General features: G+C 37.9%; 1 protein-coding gene across 3 annotated transcripts in view; it reads left to right on the plus strand.

Annotated features, from left to right (window-relative positions):
* Nucleotides 1-388: 388 nt before the first annotated feature.
* The window catches only part of STX17 (syntaxin 17), a 77,046-nt gene continuing 54,466 nt past the window's right edge, over nucleotides 389-22,968 (plus strand). For 2 of the 3 annotated variants that reach the window (XM_017949693.3, XM_031654356.1), the window contains exons 1-2: nucleotides 389-462; nucleotides 9,223-9,407. In XM_017949693.3, coding sequence (XP_017805182.3) covers nucleotides 9,285-9,407 — 123 coding nt within the window. In that variant the 5' untranslated portion in view covers nucleotides 389-462; nucleotides 9,223-9,284. The remainder of the gene's footprint in view (nucleotides 463-9,222; nucleotides 9,408-22,968) is intronic. The other variant, XM_017949694.3, reaches the window with a different exon arrangement.

Raw genomic sequence — 22,968 nt, forward strand, 5'->3', positions numbered from 1 at the left:
CCCTGTCCACTTCACAGGGTTTTTGGGGATGGGATGGGGAGGCAAAACCTTTCCGAGCTTCAGTTTCAAAACAGAGCTAAGAATACATGCCCAACCCGCAAATAAAATTCTAGGAAGAACAGAGGAAAATAGACAGGAAAACTGCAAAATGCAGTCGGCCATACAAGCATGAATTGTCTTGAACACAACAAGCAGACCTGAAGAGGGTTTGTGCGTCTCTCTCCTCTTGGCTCGAGTCACAACCCCATAATGTAAATCAAAATCACTTTTGAAAAAGGCTTTCGCTGTTCAGAGCGGCGTCCGCATTTGTACTCACCTGCGCGTCCCCCGCACCCCACCCGGCTGCCTCGCGGGACGGGGAGGGGGCGGGGCCCAGCCCAGCCCACCCCTCGCGATGCCCCGCCCCGTCGCTCCTGCGCCTGCGCCGTGCGCACCGACCGGCCTCGAGCGCCACGGCGGGAGGTAAGGGGCTCTCTGGAGGCCGCCTCTGGGGGCGTCGGGCCCTGATAGGCTTGGTGGGCCGGGCGCCCTGTGGCGCGCGCAAGAGGCGCTGGGAGGCAAGTGGGGCATTGGATCAGAAGTGCGAGCCCCATGGTGGCTGCTCCTGTCTTTCAGAAGTGGCGGAGCCTCTCTCGGTTTCGTTTTTGGAAGCTTTATTAGAAACTGGTATAGGGAGGCCGCAGACGATGCGAGCGGGACGGCCTTCCGGGGTCGCAGGGTGGAAAAGTTTCCGACGCGCGTCCTGTCTCTGGTGCGCTGTAGGCCTCGGGTCGCCAGGGTCGCTGGCGTCTGGGTTCCGGGACAGACCCGCGCATCCGTTCGCTGGTGGGGGCGTTTGTTGTGTGTGGCCCAGGTGTGCTGTGGGTGACACTGCGAGGAATGACGCGACGCTCGAGGATAGTGGGGAGTGGACAGGGAGCGAGAGGCCGAAGGCCCCTGCTCGCCAGACCCAGAGGTGGTTCGCAGAAGGTCCCACCCCTTGGCTCCCTCCTTTTAGCTATCTGAGGTTCAGAGAGGAGACCTCACATTGACTTTTCTCTCCAAATTCACTGTCTCTTCCATAACTCAGAAACCCAAAGCGGCGGGCCCGAAGAAATCGGGCGCCACCAGTATCCCGAAAAGTGGGACCTCTGAGCCGATGGAAGGTGTTCGTCACTTTTGGGGGCTGGGTTTTCTGAGAAATGGGGTCTTTCACTTATTAATAACCTCCCAAGTAACTTACTGGGAAACATGAGTATTATGGTACCCATCTCATATTAGTTGTAAGCACTACATGATAAAGTTTGTAAAGCACCTGGCATAGTCCTGGCACCTCTCTCTCCAAGTATTAATGCAGTGAATACGATTGCAGTTCTTTGACTTCTAAATGTTTCTACCTGTCTTACGTGAAACATCTTCTTATACATAAAAAACCTTTTTATTTTGAAATAATTTTACAATTACAGAAAAGTTTCAAAAGTAGTACAGAGTTCCCTATTGCTTCCATTAATAATTTTTTAGATACCATAGCGCAATTATCAAAAGCAGGAAGTTAGTATAATACTATTAACCGAATTACTGACTTGTGATTTTTTTTTTTCCTGTATTAATGTCCTCTTTCTATTCCAGGATCTACTCTAAGACCCGACATTGCAGTTAGTTTTCTTGGGTCCTTGGTCTTCTCCAGTCTGTGACAGTTCCTCAGTCTTTTCCTGTCTTTACATTGATAGTCTTTTTCAGTCTTTATACTCTTTCTGATCTTTAAGCTTTTGAAGAATGCTGGTCAGTTATTTTGTAGAGTGCCCCTCAAATGGGGTTTGTCCAGTGTTCTCTCATGAGTAGATTAAGGCTATGCTTTTTTGTTAAGAACACAAAAGTGTGTGTGCCCTTCTCAGTTCATCATATGAGCGTAGCTGATAGATACGACTTATTGCTTGTGAGGTTACTCTTGATCACTTGGTAAGAGAGTGTCTACTGGGATTCTCCAATGTAAAGGTCTTATTTTTTCTCCTTATAATTAATTGACATCTTGGGGGAGCTTTTAAACTGTACGCATATCCTGTTTCTCCTCAGACTTTCCCTTGCTAAATTTCACATCCATTGGTGGATCTTGCCTTCAGCAATTATGACTATGGTGTTCTAATGATTATTTTCTACTTTCCTCATTTCTTTATTTATTAATTGAAATTATTCTGTGAGGATGAGCTGCGCTTTTCCCATTTGTTTATTTGTATTCCGTTATTTATTTGTATCCATGTGGACTCAGGTGTTTTTCTATTGGTTTTTATCTTACACTTGTGTTATTTTATGTGTGAAATTGTTCCAGCTTTGATCATTGGAGTTTTTTTGTTTTTTTGTTTTTTTTTCAGGTTGCTTTCTGTAGCTTTTCAGCATGCTTCCATCCTTTTTTTTTTCTTTTTTGGAACTTCCTAATTTTCTGGTACCATATGATGCCCCAGGCTCATCATATGTTTTCTGTGCCTCAACCCTGATAATCAGCCACTTCTCCAAAGACCCAGTTTCTTTTTTTGGAGAATAGTATTTAAACACAAAGATCTGTGCTCTAGGGATGTTCATTGCTCTGGGGTAACATTACTTCCAGGGCCCCACAGAAGACACCAGTCTATACATATGCATACCCATGTATACACAAAGATCTATATTTATTTCTGTATTTATTTATCCATATATTTTTTAAAAACAAAAGTTCATCCCAGTAGCTTTGCTTCTAGTCTAACACCAGAGGGTTCATTCTAGTTTTGTCCCTTATTTTTAGCTTCTTTATCTGACAGTGAGAAATCTGACTCTTGTATTCTACAAAATGTTTTCTTATTTTTTCAGTCCTAGTATACACATAATTTCAGGATTTCTGACCTATATTCCTGTGAGAAACACATTTACTAAATAGAGGACAGTGTAGTTCCTTTTGTCTCTAGTCTTACAGTATTCAGTTAAAATATTGTTTTCTAAAGTGGCTTAGATTATTTTTCTTCCTCACTTCTTTCAGTGTGGTTATGCTATTCATTTATAATACAGTTTATGTTTTTATAGTTTCTATTCCATTTTGGAGGGAAAGAGTCTAAAGGTAGACTAATTGAAGCTCCTCCATTATCATGTGCTATGCATATTGTGCTATTTGACTAGAGTGATAGGATTAGCAATGGTGAAGAAATATTTTAGTTCAGGCAGCATCTATTGAACAACAGGTGTGTTCAAAAAACATTTTGATAGGAATGATGGTAGATATAAAGATATCTCTTTGCAGTATAGAAAACAAAAGAGGCAGTGTGATAGATTGGGAAATGTTAATGTTAGACAAGTAATTGATATATTTAACATTCAATAACCTTTTATGAGAGAATAAGAGAAAGACATCCTCTGTAGTAACACAGATATGTATGACATGAACAGGCAATTCATGGAAGTAAGAAATGCAATGGTTACAAAAAAATAGTGAGAAAGAATGAATAAAATCTAGTACTTGATAGCAGAACAGGGTGACTATAATAATTCAATTGTACATTTTAAAATAACTAGGAGTATAACTGGATTGTTTGTATCACAAAGAATAAATGCTTGAGGTGATGGATACCTCATTTACCCTAATGTGATTATTATACATTGTATGCCTGTATCAAAATAACTCATATATCCCATAAATATATACCTACAACTAATATATACCCACAAAAATTAAAAATTAAAAAAAGAAGAAATGCAGCAGGGCACGGTGCCTCATGCTTATAATCCTAGCACTTTGGGAGGCCAAGGCAGGTCGATCACCTGAGGTCAGGAGTTCGAGACCAGCCTGGCCAACATGGTGAAACCCCATCTCTACTAAAAATACAAAAATTAGCAGGGCGTGGTGGTGCGTTCCTGTAATCCCAGTTACTTGGGAGGCTGAGGTAGGAGAATCACTTAAACCCGGGGAGTGGAGGTTGCAGTGAGCTGAGATCACACCACTTCACTCCAGCCTGGGCCAAAAAAAAAAAAAGAAAAGAAAGAAATGCAAATGGCTGATAAATCCATCCCGTTAGTAATTTAAGGAGTGCAAAGTAAAGCAATAATGAGACATCATTTTTTTCACCAATGGCATATCTTTTTTTTTTTTTTTTTTTTTGAGACGGAGTCTCACTCTGTCGCCCAGGCTGGAGTGCAGTGGCCGGATCTAGGCTCACTGCAGGCTCCGCCTCCCGAGCTCATGCCATTTTCCTGCCTCAGCCTCCCGAGTAGCTGGGACTACAGGCACCGCCACCACGCCCGGCTAGTTTTTTTGTATTTTTAGTAGAGACGGGGTTTCACCATGTCAGCCAGGATGGTCTCGATCTCCTGACCTCGTGATCCGCCTGTCTCGGCCTCCCAAAGTGCTGGGTTTACAGGCTTGAGCCACCGTGCCCGGCCTCACCAATGGCATATCTAAGAATGATAATACTAAGTACATTGGTTGGAATATGGATAAATGGACATCGTGTTATGTTTCTGGTAGGAACATAGTAGGCATAACCTTTTGTGGGATATGGCAATATATATTTTAAAAAACCTTGAAAAATCTGTCTGCCTAATAATTCTATTTCTAGATATTTATTTTTTATTTTTATGTAAATTTTTTTCAATTAATACACAATAATTTTACATACTTATAGGATACATGTGATATTTTGATACATGCATACCATGTGTAATGATCAAATCAGGGTATTTGGGATATATATCACCTCAAACATTTATTATTTTTTTGTGTTAGAAGCACTTCAGATCTTCTCTTCTAGCTATTTTGAAATACGCAATAAATTATTAACTATAGGTACCCACTGTGTTATTAAACATAAAAAATTTATTCCTTCTATCTAACTGTATGTTTGTACCCATTTACCGACTTCTCTTCATCCCTCCTGCCCCTTCCCATCACTCTACTTTCTACCTCCAGGAGATCAACTTTTTTTCCCTGTTTTTATTTAAGAAATGGGGATCTCATTATGTTGCCCAGGCTGGCTTCTAATTCCTGGGCTCAAGTGATCTTCCTACCTCAGCTTCCTGAGTAGCTGGGAGTACAGGCTACATGTTCCATCCATGTTGCTATAAATGACAGGATTTCATTCTTTTTTTTTCTTTTTTTTTTTTTTTTTTCTCCGAGACAGAGTCTCACTCTGTTGCCCAGGCTGGAGTACGGTGGTGAGATCTGGGCTCACTGCAACCTCCGCCTCCTGGGTTCAAGCGATTTTCCTGCCTCAGCCTCCCAAGTAGCTGGGAATACAGGTGCATGCCACCATGCCCAGCTAATTTTTTGTATTTTTAGTAGAGATGGGGTTTCACCATGTTAGCCGGGATGGTCTCGATCTCCTGACCTGGTGATCGGCCCGCCTCGGCCTCCCAAAGTGCTGGGATTATAGGCGTGAGCCCCCACGCCCAACCCATTTTTTTTTTTTTAATGGCTGAACAATATTTCGTTGTGTATATATACCAAAATTTCTTTATCCATTCATCCATTGACAGACACTTAGGTTGATTCCGTATCTTGGCTATTGTGAATGCTGCTGCAATAAACATGGGACTGTAGGTATCTCTCTGATACACTGATTTTCTTTCCTTTTGATAAATACCCAGTAGTGGGATTGCTGGATCATATGGTAGTTTTATTTTTAATTTTTTTGAAAAGCCTCTGTACAGTTTTTTGTTTTTTGTTTTTGAGACAGGATCTCACTGTGTTGCCTATGCGGTAGTGTAATAGTAAGAACACCGTTTCCTGCAGGCTCACACTTTAGGGCTCAAGGGATCTTCCCACCTCAGTGTCACTGGGACTACAGGCACACACCACCACACCCAGCTAATTTTTAAATTTTTCAGAGAAGAAGGGTCTTGTTGTGGTGCCCAGGCTACCCTCAAACTCCTGGCCTCAAGTGATCCTCCTGCTTCAGCCTTCCAAAGTGCTGAAATTATAGCTATGAGCCACCATACCCAGCCCATACTGTTTTTCATAATGGCTGTACTAATTTACCAACAGTGTATAAGAGTCCTCTTTCTCGCCGGACATCATGGCTCACGCCTGTAATCCCAGCACTTTGGGAGGCTGAGGCGGGTGGATCACCTGAGGTCAGGAGTTCGAGACCAGCTTGACCAACATGGCAAAACCCCGTCTCCACTAAAAATACAAAAATTAGCTGGACGTGGTGGCATGTGCTTGTAATCCCAGCTACTCGGGAGGCTGAGGCAGAAGAACTGCTTGAACCCAGGAGGCGGAGGTTGCAGTAAGCCGAGATTGCGCCACTGCACTCCAGCCTGGGTGACAAGAGCGAAACTCTCTAAAAAAAGAAAGAAGAAAAGAAAAAAGAGGCTTCTTTTGCTACATCCTCACCAGCATTTGTTATTTTTTATCCTTTTGGTGATAGCCCTTGTAACTGGGGTGAGATGGTATCTCATTGTGGTTCTGATTTGCATTTCCCTGATGATTAATGATATTGAGCATTTAAAAAAATACCTTTTGGTCATTTGTGTGTCTTCTTTTGAGAAATGTCTATTCAGGTTCTTTGCCTACTTTTTTATGGAACTATTTGTTTTTTTGCTGTTGAGTTGTTTGAGTTCCTTATACATTTTAGATGTTAGTCCCTTATTGGATGACTGGTTTGCAAATACTTTCTCCCTTTATATAGGTTGTGTCTTTGTTGATTGTTTCAAAGAAATAATTATAGATGGCAGTATGGATTTATGTGTAAGCAGGGTAATTACACTGTAGTTTGTAATAGTGGAAAATTGGAAACAACCTAAATAGCCAACAATAGCCGATTTGTAAAATTGTGAAGCATCTATGTAATTATAGAAAATTATTTACATGGAAACATTTTTATTATACTTCATCATGCTATTCAAATAAATGTTTTATTTTATTTTCTTTCATCCACCCATTTATTCTATCCGGTAACAGTGTATTCTATTCATTGCTATTCCATATTCTATTCTTGCTATTCCACTCCTTTGGGTTTATTTTCTTTATTGTTAAAATATTCCTTTTAGTACTTTTAATGAGGAGCTTGGCAATAAACTCTCTTAGTCCTTGTATGTCTGAAAATGATTATTTTGCTTTCATTCTAAATGATAATTTACCTGGGAATATACCAACTCTCTCAGCACTTTGAAGGTATTTCTGTCTTTTAATATCTTGCTCTTAAAAGCAAGATATTATTGCTTTATCTGTCTTTTATCTCTCATTTGTTTTTTTATGATTCTTGTTCTTTAATATTTTGCAATTTCCCTTCCATGTATTTAGGCAAATTTGGTTTCTTTTTAATTTATGCTCCTTGAGGCTGATGTGCTTTTTCAGTTTGAGGTCTTACATTTTAATTACCAGTATATTCTCTTTGAATAATTCCTTCTTACCATTTTCTTTGTTCTTTCTTTCTGGGACTCCTACTTGTTACTGAGCTTCTCATTTTATCCTTTATGTCTTTTTTATACTTTTCATCTTTTTATTCCTCGGTGTTCTGAGTGATTTCTTCCAATCAATAATTGTCTTTTATCTATATAATTTACTGTTTAACACATCTTTTGAGATTTTCATTTCTAGAAGTTTTACTTGGTTTATATTCAGGCTGGCCTCTTACTGTTTCATAATATCTATTTTTTAAAAGATTTTATTCCTTCCTTTATGTTTTTGGATATTTAAAAATATACTTTCTTTATTTTCTTTTTAAAATTATTTTATTATCTTTAGTCCATTAGCTATGAATTTTCCTGTTTTGTTGGGTCTGTGGATGGTCTCTTTTGGTAATGAATTTCTCCATATGTCCCCAGTTTCCATTCACTGTTGCACCTGTTTTACTCTCTTTGTTTTTGTACGTGGAGATTTTCCTTTTTTACTTTTGAACTTGTGTCAGACATAAAAACCAAGTTACTAATGGGTAGGTATTAGAGGCAGTCTGTATAACTAACACATCAAGATTTTCAACTGTGAAAGAAAGGGAATAAATATTTAATGTTTTGGGGATGATAGATCTCTGAGAATCTCTTGAAACAATGGGCTCTATTCTCCAAAATAAGCTACATTCACTTTTTTTTTTTTGGTGGAGATGGTACTTCGGCATATTACCCAGGGTGGCCTTGAACTCCTGGGCTCAAGTGGTCCTCCTGCCTTGGCCTCCCAAAGTACTGGTATTGCAGACATGAGCCACTGTACCTGGCCCCTTCATTCATAAATTTTCATAAAGATTCAGGGGCTCCACAAAGTTTGTATGTGAATTCCTGTCTCTATAGACCCTGGACTAAGATAGCACTACTCAGTAGTATTAACATTCTCAACTTAAAATTTTTTAAACATGGGTGAGGTTGTGGTTAATGAAATGGCATGAAAGCATGGTTTACAACGGTGGCTTTCAAGCTTGGTTAAGCTGTGAAGCCCGTTATTTATATAAGCTCTGATAAGCTCCAATTCATAAAATAGTTGTAAGTAAAGTTTCTACAACTGAAGTAGGGGGTGGGGTCCTGGAACCTGCTCACCTGTATACCCTACCCTTGTACTCTGGCCCCAAATGCATACCCTTGGACTTTCTGGAACACTAGTAGGAAACTACTGGTGGAATGGAAAAAGTATTTCAATGTAATTTTAGAAAATCTGGGTTCTTATTCCAGCTCTGTCACTGGTTATTTGAGTCAGTTATAGGCAATACTAATCACTTTATTGAAAATGGAAGAGGCAATTTAAAGGATATCAATGAGAAGAGTTGCATATTATGTTATAATATATTTGAAGTTGTGTAATTACAAAGTTACATTATGATGACATTAGATGTGAAGTTTGATACAAGCATCAGTGTTAAGCCATTTGATACCTTTTTTAAAAGGGTTATTCAATGTCCAAGATAGATCAGAAAATGAAAACTTGGATAGTATACTCCTATTTTTTTTAAAAAGTATTTATAAACATACATACATACTTACATAGAAAAAGGCCTGGAGAGACCTATGCCAAAATGTAAAGAGTGCATTTTGTACTCTTTGTAAAAGGTGAGGAGATGACTGCTGACTTTGTTTTTTTCTTCATTTATTTATATTGTCTGAACATTCTAAAATATAATTTTTGTAAAGAGAAAAAGATTTAAAAATCAGTGGTTTCATAAAGAAAAAACAAGTCACTCAAGCTCAACATTAAGTTGATATGTATTTAGAATAAATTGTAAAACTAATTAATTGTTGGCTTTTAAAAATAGTGGAAACTAATTTGAAAACATTTTTAAAGAAATATTTTTCTTTTAGGTTTTTCTATATGAGTGGAGAAGACAGCTGTTACCAGGGAGGTCATATATCATTTTTTTAGGATGTCTGAAGATGAAGAAAAAGTGAAATTACGCCGTCTTGAACCAGCTATCCAGAAATTCATTAAGATAGTAATCCCAACAGACCTGGAAAGGTTAAGAAAGCACCAGATAAATATTGAGAAGGTGAGCTGTTTCATTTACTACCACAAGAAATAATTACATAGTCTGATTTATATTGCTTGTTCATTTCAGCTAAATTTAGAGTATTAGATAAGAGGCTTTGCTGAAACACCTAGCTCCTATTGATTTAGCAACATTACGCATTTTTTTAGCTAGTTTTTCTGTTCTGCATATATACCTCTCATATATTCCTTTTTCTAGGAAGGGATATAGGAATAGAGTCTATACTTTTGTGTTTGTTTAAGAGACAAGGTCTCGCTCTGTTGCCCAGGCTGGAGTGCAGTGGCATGGATCATAGCCCACTGCAACCTCAAACTTCTGGACTCAAGCTATCTACACACCACCATGCGTGGCTAACTTACTTTTATTTTTCGAAGAAACAGGTTCTTGCTTTTTTGCCGAGGCTGGTCTTGAACTCCTGGCCTCAAGCTGTCCTCCTGTTTTGACCTCCCAAAGTGTTGGGATTACAGGTGTAAGCCATGGCGCCTGGCCAAGTCTATATGTTTTTAATTGTACATATTGAGGTTTTAGGCAGTTAGTAATTAAGATACAAATTGATTGACAATACACTCTAATGTAAAGGCAGAGAACTTTGGCTAATCTACCTGCCTTAATTTCATTCACCCCATGGCAAGTTTTTGAACTTTGAGTGTGTGTCTTTCGGTAACTCATATCCTCTTTAGGTGTACATACATTAAAGAAGTAAATCATTGTGAGGTATGAGGGAATTTCCTTACTTCACTGCTTCCCTTTGAGGAAAGCTCACAACTGAGAAATACTGCCTAAGTCAGTTGAGGAAATAGGTAGAGGGAAGATGAATTAGTCTCAGGGACTATGGTAGAGGTTGCATAGAACCTGCCCTGGTCGGTGAAGTGGTTGTGGCGTTTTTGGAAACATCAAGTTTACTCAGTACTGAGCATTAATTTGGCAGATAATGTTGTCTTATTTGCCATGGGACAGGTTAGTGATATTTTTTGCTTCAAGAAGACTTTTCCCAGAATAAGTCTTAAGCTGCAGAACCTTCATTCATTCATTCATTCATTTGAAGGTTGGGAGTAGAGGATATGGTCATGAAGCCTTTCAATATAAACATTATTCATTACTTAACTCAGTAGCATATAGAAGTCAGAAAAGTGTCCCTTTTTCTTCCATAGATACCATCTGTCTTTCTAGAATTCAAGTCCTTTTAAAAGCGGAGAAAATCAGTTCTGAGAATATTAAAATGAAAAGTTTAATGCAAATATGTAAGTCTTTCTAGAATTCAGGATTAGTATTTTGTCATCCCTGCATTTCTTTCTTCTTTACTTACAAGCAATAAGTAATACAGTGACTTTTAAGGATGGAGAGGAATTGTTTAGTAAATGGGTTCTTTTTAACATGAATGGAAGCAAATTAAGGCCATTTCTTTCCTTTATTATCCTACTTTTCCTTTGAGGTTTGGCATGTCTGTCTTAGATTTTCTTTTTCTTATGTTTATTCTATACAAAAGTGCCTGCTGTCAGTACCCTCAGATCCTTGCTATATGTACCACCCAATCAGTCATCAATGGAAAAGCCAGGTGGGTGGGGATAGAATGGTTATATTACTGATTTCATTAGTTGTGCCAGATGTCACAAGAAGATTATTCTAGAGTTACATCCATCCATCTCTGCCGGACATTTTTTTCTTTAGCATTTTATGAAATTTTTACTTACTGTGGAATTTTTAGACAGTATCAGAATAATTATAATTATAATGTAGGTGATATCATCTTAAGCCAAACAGTTAATTTTATACTGATCTATGTTTTATTCCATATCCTGGATCATTCCACTATATCTAGGATGTCTAGCTTAATTATGAAAGCAACTTTTTTTTTATCTATATAGGATTGAATAACTTATTTTAATAGATATGTTATAGAAATGTAAAAACATTTAAAAGCTGCAGGGCTCAGTCTGGACAAAAGAGTTAAGAATTAAGTTTGGACTCCAGGTGTCTGACAGTGCCTCACTTTCAAAAAGGCATATTATTCTTGGAGGAAAGGTGTAGAAAGATAAAATATTCATTATGCTGGACATCAGTCATCCAATATGAATTTAAAAGAAGAAAGTCAGACTGAAGGGAAATTGAAGGTAAGCCTTAGTGGGGTGATTCTGCAACATCTGAAAACAATGAGCGTAGTGTGCTGTGGACACCTGGAGCTGTATTCCATAGGTCCTTCATTTTATTATACATGATAAACTTGATTAGAATGTAATCCTGAAATTTGAAGTGTTATCATTCAGCTTTCTTGGCTAATGTAAGATAGACTTAAGCATTGTTAATAGGAATGACAAGATAGTAAGCCTGTAACATAATTTTCTTTGTTTCGTATTGTAAGGATTTGGGGAAAAACTTCCTGTATAGCACATACTGTATTAATTATATGGATAAGGTACAAGAGGCAGAAAACTAAAAAATCATATGTTAAATAAGATAGAAGTTTTTTTGTTTTGTTTTGCTTTTGTTTTTCGTCTCATAGTAACAGAGGTAGTCCAGGGGTACAGTGGCTGCTCAGCAATCTTCAAAGATCCAGGCCCTTTTTATCTTACTCTCCCATCCTCAACTTGGTTCTACCTTGTGTGTAAAATGGCTACTCCAGCACCAGCCATCACATCCACATTCCAGCTTGGATGGAATAACCACAATCATACCTTTTCTATATTCTTTTTTCTCTCAGTGCATTTGTTGTCTCTCTCTCTCTCTCTTTTTTAAATAGAGACAGAGTCTCACTCTGTTGCCCAGGCTGGAGTGCAGTGGTGCAATTATAGCTCACTATAATGTTAAACTCCTGAGTTAAAGCAATCCTCCTGTCTCAGCTTCCTGAATAGCTAAGACTTCCGGTGTGCTCTACCATGTTCAGCTAATTTTTAAATATTTTTGTAGAGACGAGGTCTCACTACATGGGCCCAGGCCCATCTCATCTCAAAGCCCTGGCCTCAAGTGATCCTCCTTCATTGGCCTCTCAAAGTGCTAGGATTACAGATGTGAACAACCATGCCTGACCTCTCCTTTTCTTTTAAAGAGAATTCTCTTTTCATTTTGTGGATGCAGTATAATAACATCTTTCTACAGTTTTTTTTTAAGTTTTCTTCTGCTTCTTTGTCCTGTTTTTCCCAAGTCCCTTTTTTCTTTCTTTCTTCTCTCTCTCTCTCTTTCTTCTGTTTCAGCATATAGTATTATAGGCTTTTCTTGGCTGACTGTTGATATTTTAAAGTGCTGATTGGAAGGTATGTGTGTAAATGTGTTTGTGTGTATGCATGTGGATAGCAGGTTAGAGTGGGGGCTTTGCTGTCTGGAGGGGTGAATAGCTGAGAATCTATTTTAATTGGAGAACCACTAGATATCAGTAACTCTAGGTCTTTTTAGCTGTTCAGTTTTAAGAAAGAGCAATCCTCCATCTCCTACCTGTTGGGGTATGTTTATTTTTTCAAAGGTGATAGTTGTGGCAGGGGTTGGAGTGGGGAGGTTGGAGGGGTGGATATAGTATGAATTTTGTGACCAGCCTTTTAAGCCAGAGGAAGGAAAGTAGGGGAGGAGGTGAGCAGGCTCACCACCATTCAGATATTTATTGTCCAGGCTTAATCTTCCTGGTTGTGGTGTGGTAACTGATCCCTGCTCTTAGCTGTGCTTGGTGTCCAGGATCCTTAGCGTCTCTAGCCTCTCCAGAGGCTGTCTCCTATAGTATTGTCTTGTGCAGTGGTGGAACAGGGCAGTTGCTTGGGCAAGTATAGAGGGGATCTGGTGGACTACCTCTTCATTACATAAACTTTCAACCAAACCTTTTGCATTTTGCCCCACCATACACTTCCATCTGGTTACCTGGTAGCTGGTACCTTCAGTTGCTTAGTCATTGTTTAGAGACGGGGTCTCACCGTGCTGCCCAGGCCCATCTCATCTCAAAGCGCTGGCCTCAAGTGATCCTCCTGCATTGGCCTCTCAAAGTGCTAGGATTACAGACATGAACAACCATGCCTGGCTGTGGCTTGCTTCTCATTGCCACTCTCCCCCACCATGCACCCCTTCTACAGGCTTACATTTTAGCTTTCTTTGGCTTGCTGAGTCAGTTACAACATATCCATACTCTTTCCAGCTTCCAAAATGTTACAAAATGTTAAATTTTTTTGTTAGTTGATGTCTTCTATTCTATTCTCATTATTCTTGTGAATTTATACTTTCTAAAGTTCTTTGTTGTCATTTAGTGGGATTTTGGAAAAGAGTAGAGTTGAATATTTGTGTTCAATCTGCCAGGTTTAATGAGAAGGGAGATTATTTATTATAGGAAATAAATGTTAGCTTTTCATAGATATTTATTGATGTTTGCTGTTTCTTAGATTGTTAGCATTGAAGAATATGTAAAAGATGGATTTTTCAATCCTCAAGAAGTTTGCAGTCCAGTTAAGGAAATAAGATAGGAAATAGTCAAAGAATGATAAGAGGCAGCATATAATTACTATGAAAATGGATGGCATGAGCTATTCAAGCAACATGAAATCTGAACTATGTAGTATAAAATCAGACATAATCAGTCTTATTTATTGTTAATCTGTGATTACAATGAAAGTATTTTTCACTTCTCTTTTTGGTGTGTGACTATCTGCTTTGATCTTTTAATCACCTTTCTCAACCTCGTTCCTTTTTTCTGACAGAACCCCATTCAGTTTCCTTCCTTTGTGTTTCAAGATAGGCAAGCCTCAGCACAGGTGGTGAATGATGATGGTCTGATGAATGCGGTAATTCCAATCTTGTCAATGTTTGGTTACCAGTGAACAATAGACATATCCTGTAGTTCTGGCCAGTTATACCTGAGGAAAAACCTGTTTGGGATATGGAAACTGGAAAGATTTTCCTGCTGTTATGAAGATATACAGATATGCATGGAAGGAAAGAGTCCCCATCTTCTTGGTCTTGTGTGTCTTCCTGTTGTATCTAGAACTGTAGCCAATCCTCTTGCAGCCATTAGGGGACAAATCTGAGGACAAAAGCTCCTTATTGATAGTAGTAAAGCAGCAACATAGAACTTGGACACTTGATGACCTTGTGAGCTTCTGAATTAAACTAACGTAGAGTCATCCTACTTCTAGATTGCTTTGTATGTGAGATAATAAATACTTATTATTAAAGCCATTTTTAATTTTGGGTTTTCTGTTGTTTGCAACCCAAAACATAGTACTTGGCTAAATTATAGCACTGCTTTAATCTACCCTCTAGTGCCGCCATGCAAAGAGACAATACCAAAATGATATTTTGTGAAAGTAGTGCTGTTTAGCAATGCTTGTCAGGGATCTCAACTTAACTAAATTTGTAAGGAGTTACTTGTAATTTTTTTCACACATATCATTAAATCATTTTAAGTTTTTTTCTCCTTCTCAAACATTTGGATTGATAACTTTTAATAGTGTTTCCTAATTTAGTTATAAAATCGTGTAGTAAACAATAGGAATCTGAATTATTCCTTATTTTTCTTATAATTTGTTGCAATAAGAAATAAAGTCATCTAGTTCATCCTCCACTTGATATAGTAATCTTTTCTAGTTTTCTAAACAAGTGTGAAAATAATAACAGTGGAGGGAGTAGTTGTTGTTTTCATTTGCTGAGTGCTGTGTTAGTTGTTTCTATATATCATAGCATTTAATCCTTATAGGATCATTGTAGATTAGTTATTGTTATTGCCTTCGCTTTTTAGGTGGAGAAAGATTTAGAGTAAATTACTTGCTTGAGATGTCAGTAAATGTGTTAAACTTCTAATGTGCTTGAAATGTAGTGTGCTTCTGAAAAAAAGTGTGTTGAATGAATGAATATACATATACATGTATAGAGCCTAAGATTACATCATTTTAGAAGCCACTCTATACTGCCAGCTTTTTAAATTGACTTTGTAATCAACTAAATGAATTCCATAAGACTTTTTTTTTATGTGAATTATATCTATTGAATCAGATCACACCTATTTCTTATACTGGTGCAATTGCTGTTTTTAATTTAAATGCTGGACTTTACAGTTATCATTGTTATATTTGTTATTATGTGGAATTGTGATCTTTCATCTATGTTAATCCTTCTAATTTATGTTATGTGCAAATTTCATAATTATGCATTCTTTGTTTTGAAGTCATTGATGAAAATATTGGACAGGAAAGGGCCAGAGCATACTGGTATACTGTCACCATTTCTACACGCTCTCCCAAACCATCTCACTAATTATCTAGTATAGAATTTTCCCCAAGATTCACATTAAGATTTACAGCCTGCAGTGTTTTAAATATACTTTCTTTTGTGAAAATTGGGTCAATATTTGCAAGTCTCTAGGAACCTTACCAATTCTTCGCAGTTCTTCATAGATAAGCAGAAATATTTCTGTGATCACATTTGCAAGGTCTTTTGGTTCTCTCGAGTGTAATTTCCCTGGGCCTGTTGACTTGAAATCATTTAAAGTGTCTAGATTTGTTCTTAATCTTCCTTTGATTTTTTTTGTCTTAATCATTTTATTTTAGATTTTTGTATTTTGAAGATCATTTTCCTCAATAAAGAGAGAAGGTGGAAAAACTATAGAGTTGAATAGTTTTGCTTTCTCTTTTACATCCATTGACAATATCCACCCTATCATTTGTCACCTTTCAGACTCTATTGCATAGCTCAGTTACTTCCTACTCAACACTCCTGATGATACCATCCCCAGTCAGATATAAACACACCACCCTTACACAGTACTGGGCCACAGACCTTAAGGTTCATAGATTTAACATTCACATGTTTTTTGTTTTTGTTTTGGCTTTCAGATTATTTATCTCCTGGTCATCAAAGATTTCCTTTTTCTGTTTACCCAAAGGGAACAGGAGTCATTCTGTGTATTGGAAAATGTGACCATATTTGGTGGGGTGGAGGGGTACAAAATATTGTGCAAATGAGGGATATTTACTGCCTTCTTGACTGTAGACTGAAGGAGGCAAGGACTTTGACATTTTCCCCAACGCCTATCTGTATTTCCAGTGCCTGTCACATAGTACATGCTCAATAGATATTGATTGAACTAATTAAAATTGTCCTTATCTACTGTCAAACTATAACAACCTAGAAGCGGATATTCTTGCTGAACGAGAACATCAAGAAGACAGGAAGGGAGCTGAAGATATCTCTGTCAAGTCATCCTCTGTGTCTGTCATGTGTCCCACATGTGTGGTCCTAAATGCCACTGTCTCACAGTTGGCCTCTTACCAGGACCTAAGCCCTGTGGAGACAGCAACTTGCAGAGCCCCATTTAAGGGGTGGGCAAGATGGAATCACTCTGCTTAAGGAAGGTCTTCCCTATTCATGCTTTTGAAGCAGGAAAAAATGGGACTATCATTCACTAGTCTAATCTTACTGCTAAAATTAGACTGAGTGCTCCATCTCCAAACCTATAGGGCCATGGTGTGTGTCTGTCACACAGGCCAAAAGTTGTTCTTCCCAAGGTCCGGGCAGTGGAAGCAGTATAAACACTGATCAATGAACTCATCTGAATTTTAAAAGGATGAAGAAAATTGTTCCTCTCCACTGGCGGAACTTTACAAATGACCTTGACAAAGAAACCTCTCAAAACCTATAGAACCAATTTTTTTTTTTACAACCCTTTTTTGTTCCCTTTTCTATGTCCTCCTTTTCCTCCTCCTCCTTCTTCTATTTATTTTCTCACTTTCCTTTGCTCTCTCTCTTTTTTTCTTCCAACTTTTATTTTAGGTTTAGGGAGTATATGTGCAGGATTATCACATGGGTAAATTGTGTGTTGCTGGGGTTTGATGTACAAATGATTTCACCAGGTAGTGAGCATGGTACTTGAACATTCACATTTTAATAATTCATGGGAAAGCTGCAAATGTCTATGATATTAGACAGTTGTAATAGTAAAACGATAATCTTCCTCATAAGATTATTGTAAGGATTAAGATATTATATGAAAAAAGCTTGCATGCAAGGTTGATACTTGGAAGTGGAGAATATAACAAGTAAGTTAGGCTACCCAGGCATTCAGCATAGGCACTGTGAATGGAAAAATCAACACGCAACATGTTTTCTCTTATACTCTCACTCAACAACAATAGTCACCAACACAGAAGACTTCTGTTACCAAATGTGTGTGAGTTGCTCCCCATATTTCAAGCAAGCAATCAGTTCAGCAGACCCTAGCTTAGGTATCTTCCAGTTGAATTCAGTTCTGATGCTATATACCTAGAGATAGCCTCGGAAACCACAGTTTGAGAGCCAAGTGCCACAAGACCACGCCCTTCCCTCCCACCAGTCACATGTCCAGGCCCTTGGAACTTCTGACCAACCAGCTTCAAGTTGGAGTTCCCACAGCTCCCTTTTTGAGCTCGTTTAATTTGCTGGAATGGCTCACAGAACTCAGGGAGACAATTTACCAGTTCTTTTTTTTTTTTTTTTTTTTGAGACGGAGTCTCGCTCTGTCGCCCGGGCTGGAGTGCAGTGGCCGGATCTCAGCTCACTGCAAGCTCCGCCTCCCGGGTTCACGCCATTCTCCGGCCTCAGCCTCCCGAGTAGCTGGGACTACAGACGCCCGCCACCTCGCCCGGCTAGTTTTTTGTATTTCTTAATAGAGACGGGGTTTCACCATGTTAGCCAGGATGGTCTCGATCTCCTGACCTCGTGATCCGCCCGTCTCGGCCTCCCAAAGTGCTGGGATTACAGGCTTGAGCCACCGCGCCCGGCCTTTTACCAGTTCTTTATAAAGGATATTACAAGGGATACAGCTGAAGAGATGCATAAGGTGAGCTATGAGGAAATGGGTGCAGAGCTTCCATGCCCTCCTTGGAGACACCACCCTTCAGGAACCTCCATGTGATCAGCTCTCTGGAAGCTCTCCAAATTCTGTCCTCTTGGGCCTCTTATGGAGACTTCATTGGATAGGCATGATGGAAGCATGGACAACCATGTCAAAATGTGATTGGACAAAACAGGTATGGTCTAATAGTAACAGACTGAGTGGAGAAACCCCAACAAGGCCTGTCTGTTCAGATTCTTATTGGCCTCTCCATGTATCATGTCTTCCTCCAGGGTATGGGGCAGGACCCCTTCTGACCCACAATGGGTTTGGAGTCCTGCCATTGGCAGGTTCGGAGGGCAGGAGGGCAGAGAGAGGTTCTGTTTCCTGAGGTCTGCTTTGGACACTGAAAGTGCCCCAGCATTGTAACAAAAGACTAACAAGGGCCATGGGAGTTATGGTCAAGGAACTGTGGACAAAGACCAATGTGTATCTATTATATATATGTAATATTTATATAATCATAATATCACAGACACCATCAGTTAATAGTTTCTAATGCATTAGATTCAGAACGTTTCTGAGATATATCCTTTGTGTTATTGGTTTTGTATTTTTGATATTTGGTAAGCAGAGTGAGGTGAGTTACTCTTAACTACCCTATGGGGTAGATATTATTTATCTTCAAGATACAAGTAATTCTCAGTTTATGGCCTGCAATCATTGGGCCACCTGTTAATGTTAGGTAGCTTTCTGTAGATTCTTTGATATTTTCTATGTAGACAATCAAGTAATCTGTGAAGACAATTTTATTTTTTTCTAGTCTTTGCCCCGCCTACCCTCTCTCCCTTCTTTCCTTCCTTTTTTAATCTTATTGCCCTGGCTAGGGCCTCCAGTATGAAGTTGAGTAAGAGTGGTGAGATCAGACATCCTTACCTTCTTCCCAATATTAGAGAATGGTCTTTCACCACTTAAGTATGATGTTAAATGTAGGGGTTTTGTAGATTCCTGCTATCAGGTTGAGAAAGTTAATTTCTATTTTTTAGTTTGCTGAGAGTTTTTATAATGAATAAATGTTCAATTTTGTCAAATTATTGTCTTTAAATCTACCATCTTGCTATTTTTGTCTATTTGTCCATCTGTTTTCCCTCTTTCTTTTGGTTTAATTAAATATTTTTTATGATTCCATCTTTTTTCTTTTGCTGGCTTATTATACCTCTTGGTTTTTTATTTTTTATTTTTTTAGTAGTTGCTTTATGGTTCAGAGTATATATCTTTAACATCACAGTCTCTCTTCAAGTAATGTTATATAATTCACTTCACATATAAGAACCTTTTAACAGTATACTTCCAGGTCCTCTCTTAGGGTCTTTTTACTATGGTTGCTATACATTTTACTTCTGCATATGTTATCAACCCCATTTGTTTTCATTATTTTTGCTTTAAATTGTGTTATTTTTGAAAGAGATTGTAAAAATAAGAAAAAATATTTATATTTACATATATATCTGTATGTGCCATTTTCAATGCTCTTCATTCGTTTGTGTAGAACCCGGTTTCTGTCAGGTATCCCTTTTCTATCAACTTGAAGTACTTTTTTAAACATTTCTTCTAGCACACCTTTCTGCTGGTGATGGATTCTATCAGCTTTTTTATGTTTAAAAATATCTTTGTTTTGCCTTATTTAAAAAAAAACTTTCTCTGGGGATAGAATTTTAGGTTGCATTTTCTGTCGTTTTCAAATACTTCCAACATGTTGTCCACTGTCTTCTGGCTTGGATTGTTTCTCACAAGAAGTCTTCTGTCATTCTTATCTGTGTTTCTTGGTACTTCATGTGTCTTTTTTCTTCTTGTTTTTAAGATTTTTTTCTTTATTTATTTTAAGTAATTTTACTGTAATATACATTAGTATAGCTTTCTTCATTTTTCTTGTCCTTTGAACTTCTTGGATCTGTGGTTTTATCATTTTTCTCAAATTTAGAAAATCTTTGGCCATTAAGTTTTTCAAATTATTTTTCTCTCATGGAGTCCAGTTACATGTATTTTATATTGTTTTCATTTGGCCCATGACTTGTTGATCTTGGTTAATTTATTTTCAACTTATTTTTCTCTGTGTGTTTCATTTTGGATAGTTTCTACTGCTATTTCCATAGGTTTACTAATCTTTTCTTCTGCATTGTCTTATCTGCTATTAATCCCATGTAGTGCATATTTTAATTTCAGATACTCTTTTTTAATTCCATTAATTTAATATTTTAAAATATCTTATGTCTTTTCTTCTAATGTGCTTATATTTTCTTCTACCTTCTTGAATACATGGAACACATAATAATAACTGTTCTTAATATCCTCATTTATTAATTCCATTATTCCTATCATATCTGGGTCTATTTCTGTTGATTGGTTTATCTCATTGCAAATCATATTATTCTGCTTTTTTGCATGCATGGCAATTATCTTTTGGATACCAGACATTGTGAAATTTACTTTATTGGGTACTGAATATTTTTAAATTTCTTTAAACATTTTTTAGCTTTATTCTGAAACACAGTTTAGTTGGGAACAGTTTGATCCTTTTGAGTCTTTCTTTTTTCTGATGGAGTCTCACTCTGTTGCCCAGGCTAGAGTGCAGTTAAACAATCTCGGCTCACTGCAAGCTTCGCCTCCTGGGTTCACGCCATTCTCCTGCCTCAGCCTCCCGAGTAGCTGGGACTACAGGCGCCCGCCATCACGCCCAGCTAATTTTTTGTATTTTTAGTAGAGACGGGGTTTCACCGTGTTAGCCAGGATGGTCTCGATCTCCTGACCTCGTGATCCGCCCGCCTCGGCCTCCCAAAGTGCTGGGATTACAGGCGTGAGCCACCGTGTCTGGCCTTGAGTCTTTCTTTTAACCTTTCTTGCTTAGGACCAGAACAGCCTTTGGTTCAGGGCTAATTTTTTCCTACAAAGAGCAATACTTTGGAATAGTCTACCTGATACCCAGTGTATTCCAAGGTTTTTCCACTCTGACTTATGGTCACATGAACCATTTCTAGCCTTGTGTGATCTCCGGGAATTATTCTACCTGTTCTTTTTCTGACCACGGGTACTTCTCTCACATGCATGTGTGGAGGAGTCCTTTGCTGAAGACTCAAAAGGAAAACCCTGCAGATCTCTAGCATTCTCTCTCAGCGTATTCCTCTCCTCTCAGTGCAACTAGCCCTTCACCATGCAGCCCTCTCCTCTCTGGTATTCTCTGATCCATGAATTCTGATAGCCTTGACATCTACAAATTCTCAACTCTGTTTCCTTAGTGTTAATTTTTCTTGAAACATCACAACAGATTAGTAGTGGGCAATAAATTTAAAAGTGGTTTATTTTCAAACATGAACCTCTGGCTTCCTTTCTCAAACTTTTATTACTGTTATAACACTGCCTAAAAGAGCTTTCACACTGGATCTGATGGCATCAATTAAATTTTTCCTATAAATGAAAGTGGTTTGGTAGTGATTTTAAATTTATGTTTGGTAAATACATGTTCAATATGGTCTGATTTTTTTTTTTTTTTTTTTTTTTGAGAATGAGTCTCACTCTGTTGTGCAGGCTGGAGTGCAGTAGCACGATCTCAGCTCACTGCAACCTCCACCTCCCGGGTTCAAGTGATCTCCTGCCTCTGCCTCACAAGTAGTTGGGATTACAGGCACCTGCCACCACGCCCAGCTAATTTTTTTGTACTTTTAGTAGAGACGGAGTTTCACTATGTTGGCCAGGCTGGTCTCAAACTTCTGACCTCAGATGATGCGCCCACCTCAGCCTCCCAAAGTGCTGGGATTACAGGCGTGAGCCACTGTGCCTGGCCAGTCTAATTGTTTTAAGCTTAATAGTTATTGTTTAGTTCTTAGATGATGTAAAAATTTTAGGAGTATCAAAAGAAGTTTTTGCTGCATCATTCTTTACCAAATTTTAAGAATTGTGCAGAACAAGGAATATAAAAACGCCCTAGAAATTTTTTTAGTGCTCTACTCTTATAATCTATGTTTTCTATGCATATATGAGGGCATTTTTATATTTCTGTCCTTTCAAATTATTTCTAGGTTGATTTTTTGGGGATGTATAAAGTACCAAAAATGTGTTTAATGTAGCTGGTCACATCTGCTAACATTTTAATTATTTGATTTTTAAATTTTGAATAAAAATAATATATGATATTTGGTGTTGATATTTATATTCTATATAAATATTCGGCTATAATGTTATCACATATTCCTATGGTTCCTATCAAATGAAAAAATTCCCATGATTCTGTTCCCAATTCTTTTTGGATGATACTCTGAAAGGTAACAATTGCCTTGGTAAAAATGAAAACATATATATTAAAAGTTCAGTCTCATTTTTTATTTACTCTCTAGTCTGTGGTTTCAGTGTTACTTTTTTAAAATTCAGATTTTTAGTTTTCAATACTTTACACTATCATTGACAAACATGTACAATTTTTCATATACAATAAGAATATCTTATGAACACTGTTCTTTTTATTTTTAATATTATTTTACATTCTCATTCTTTATATTTTCCATTTCAGGAGTGTTTGCAACATAGACAAAATACATACTCTTTTTCAGTAAAATAAAATAACCTGATTAGTGGGGTTTTTTTGTTTATTTTATGATTTCCATAATTTTGTATGCAGTATTCTTAATAATTTCTTACTTGTATGTGTTTGGAAAATTAATTACCACTACTAAATCACTATCTTCTCTAGCTCGTATGAAGTTTGGGTAGGTGAGTGGGAATTTTTGTGGTAACGGG

Source organism: Papio anubis, chromosome 13 (assembly GCF_008728515.1).
Source record: "Papio anubis isolate 15944 chromosome 13, Panubis1.0, whole genome shotgun sequence".
NCBI lineage: Eukaryota > Metazoa > Chordata > Mammalia > Primates > Cercopithecidae > Papio > Papio anubis.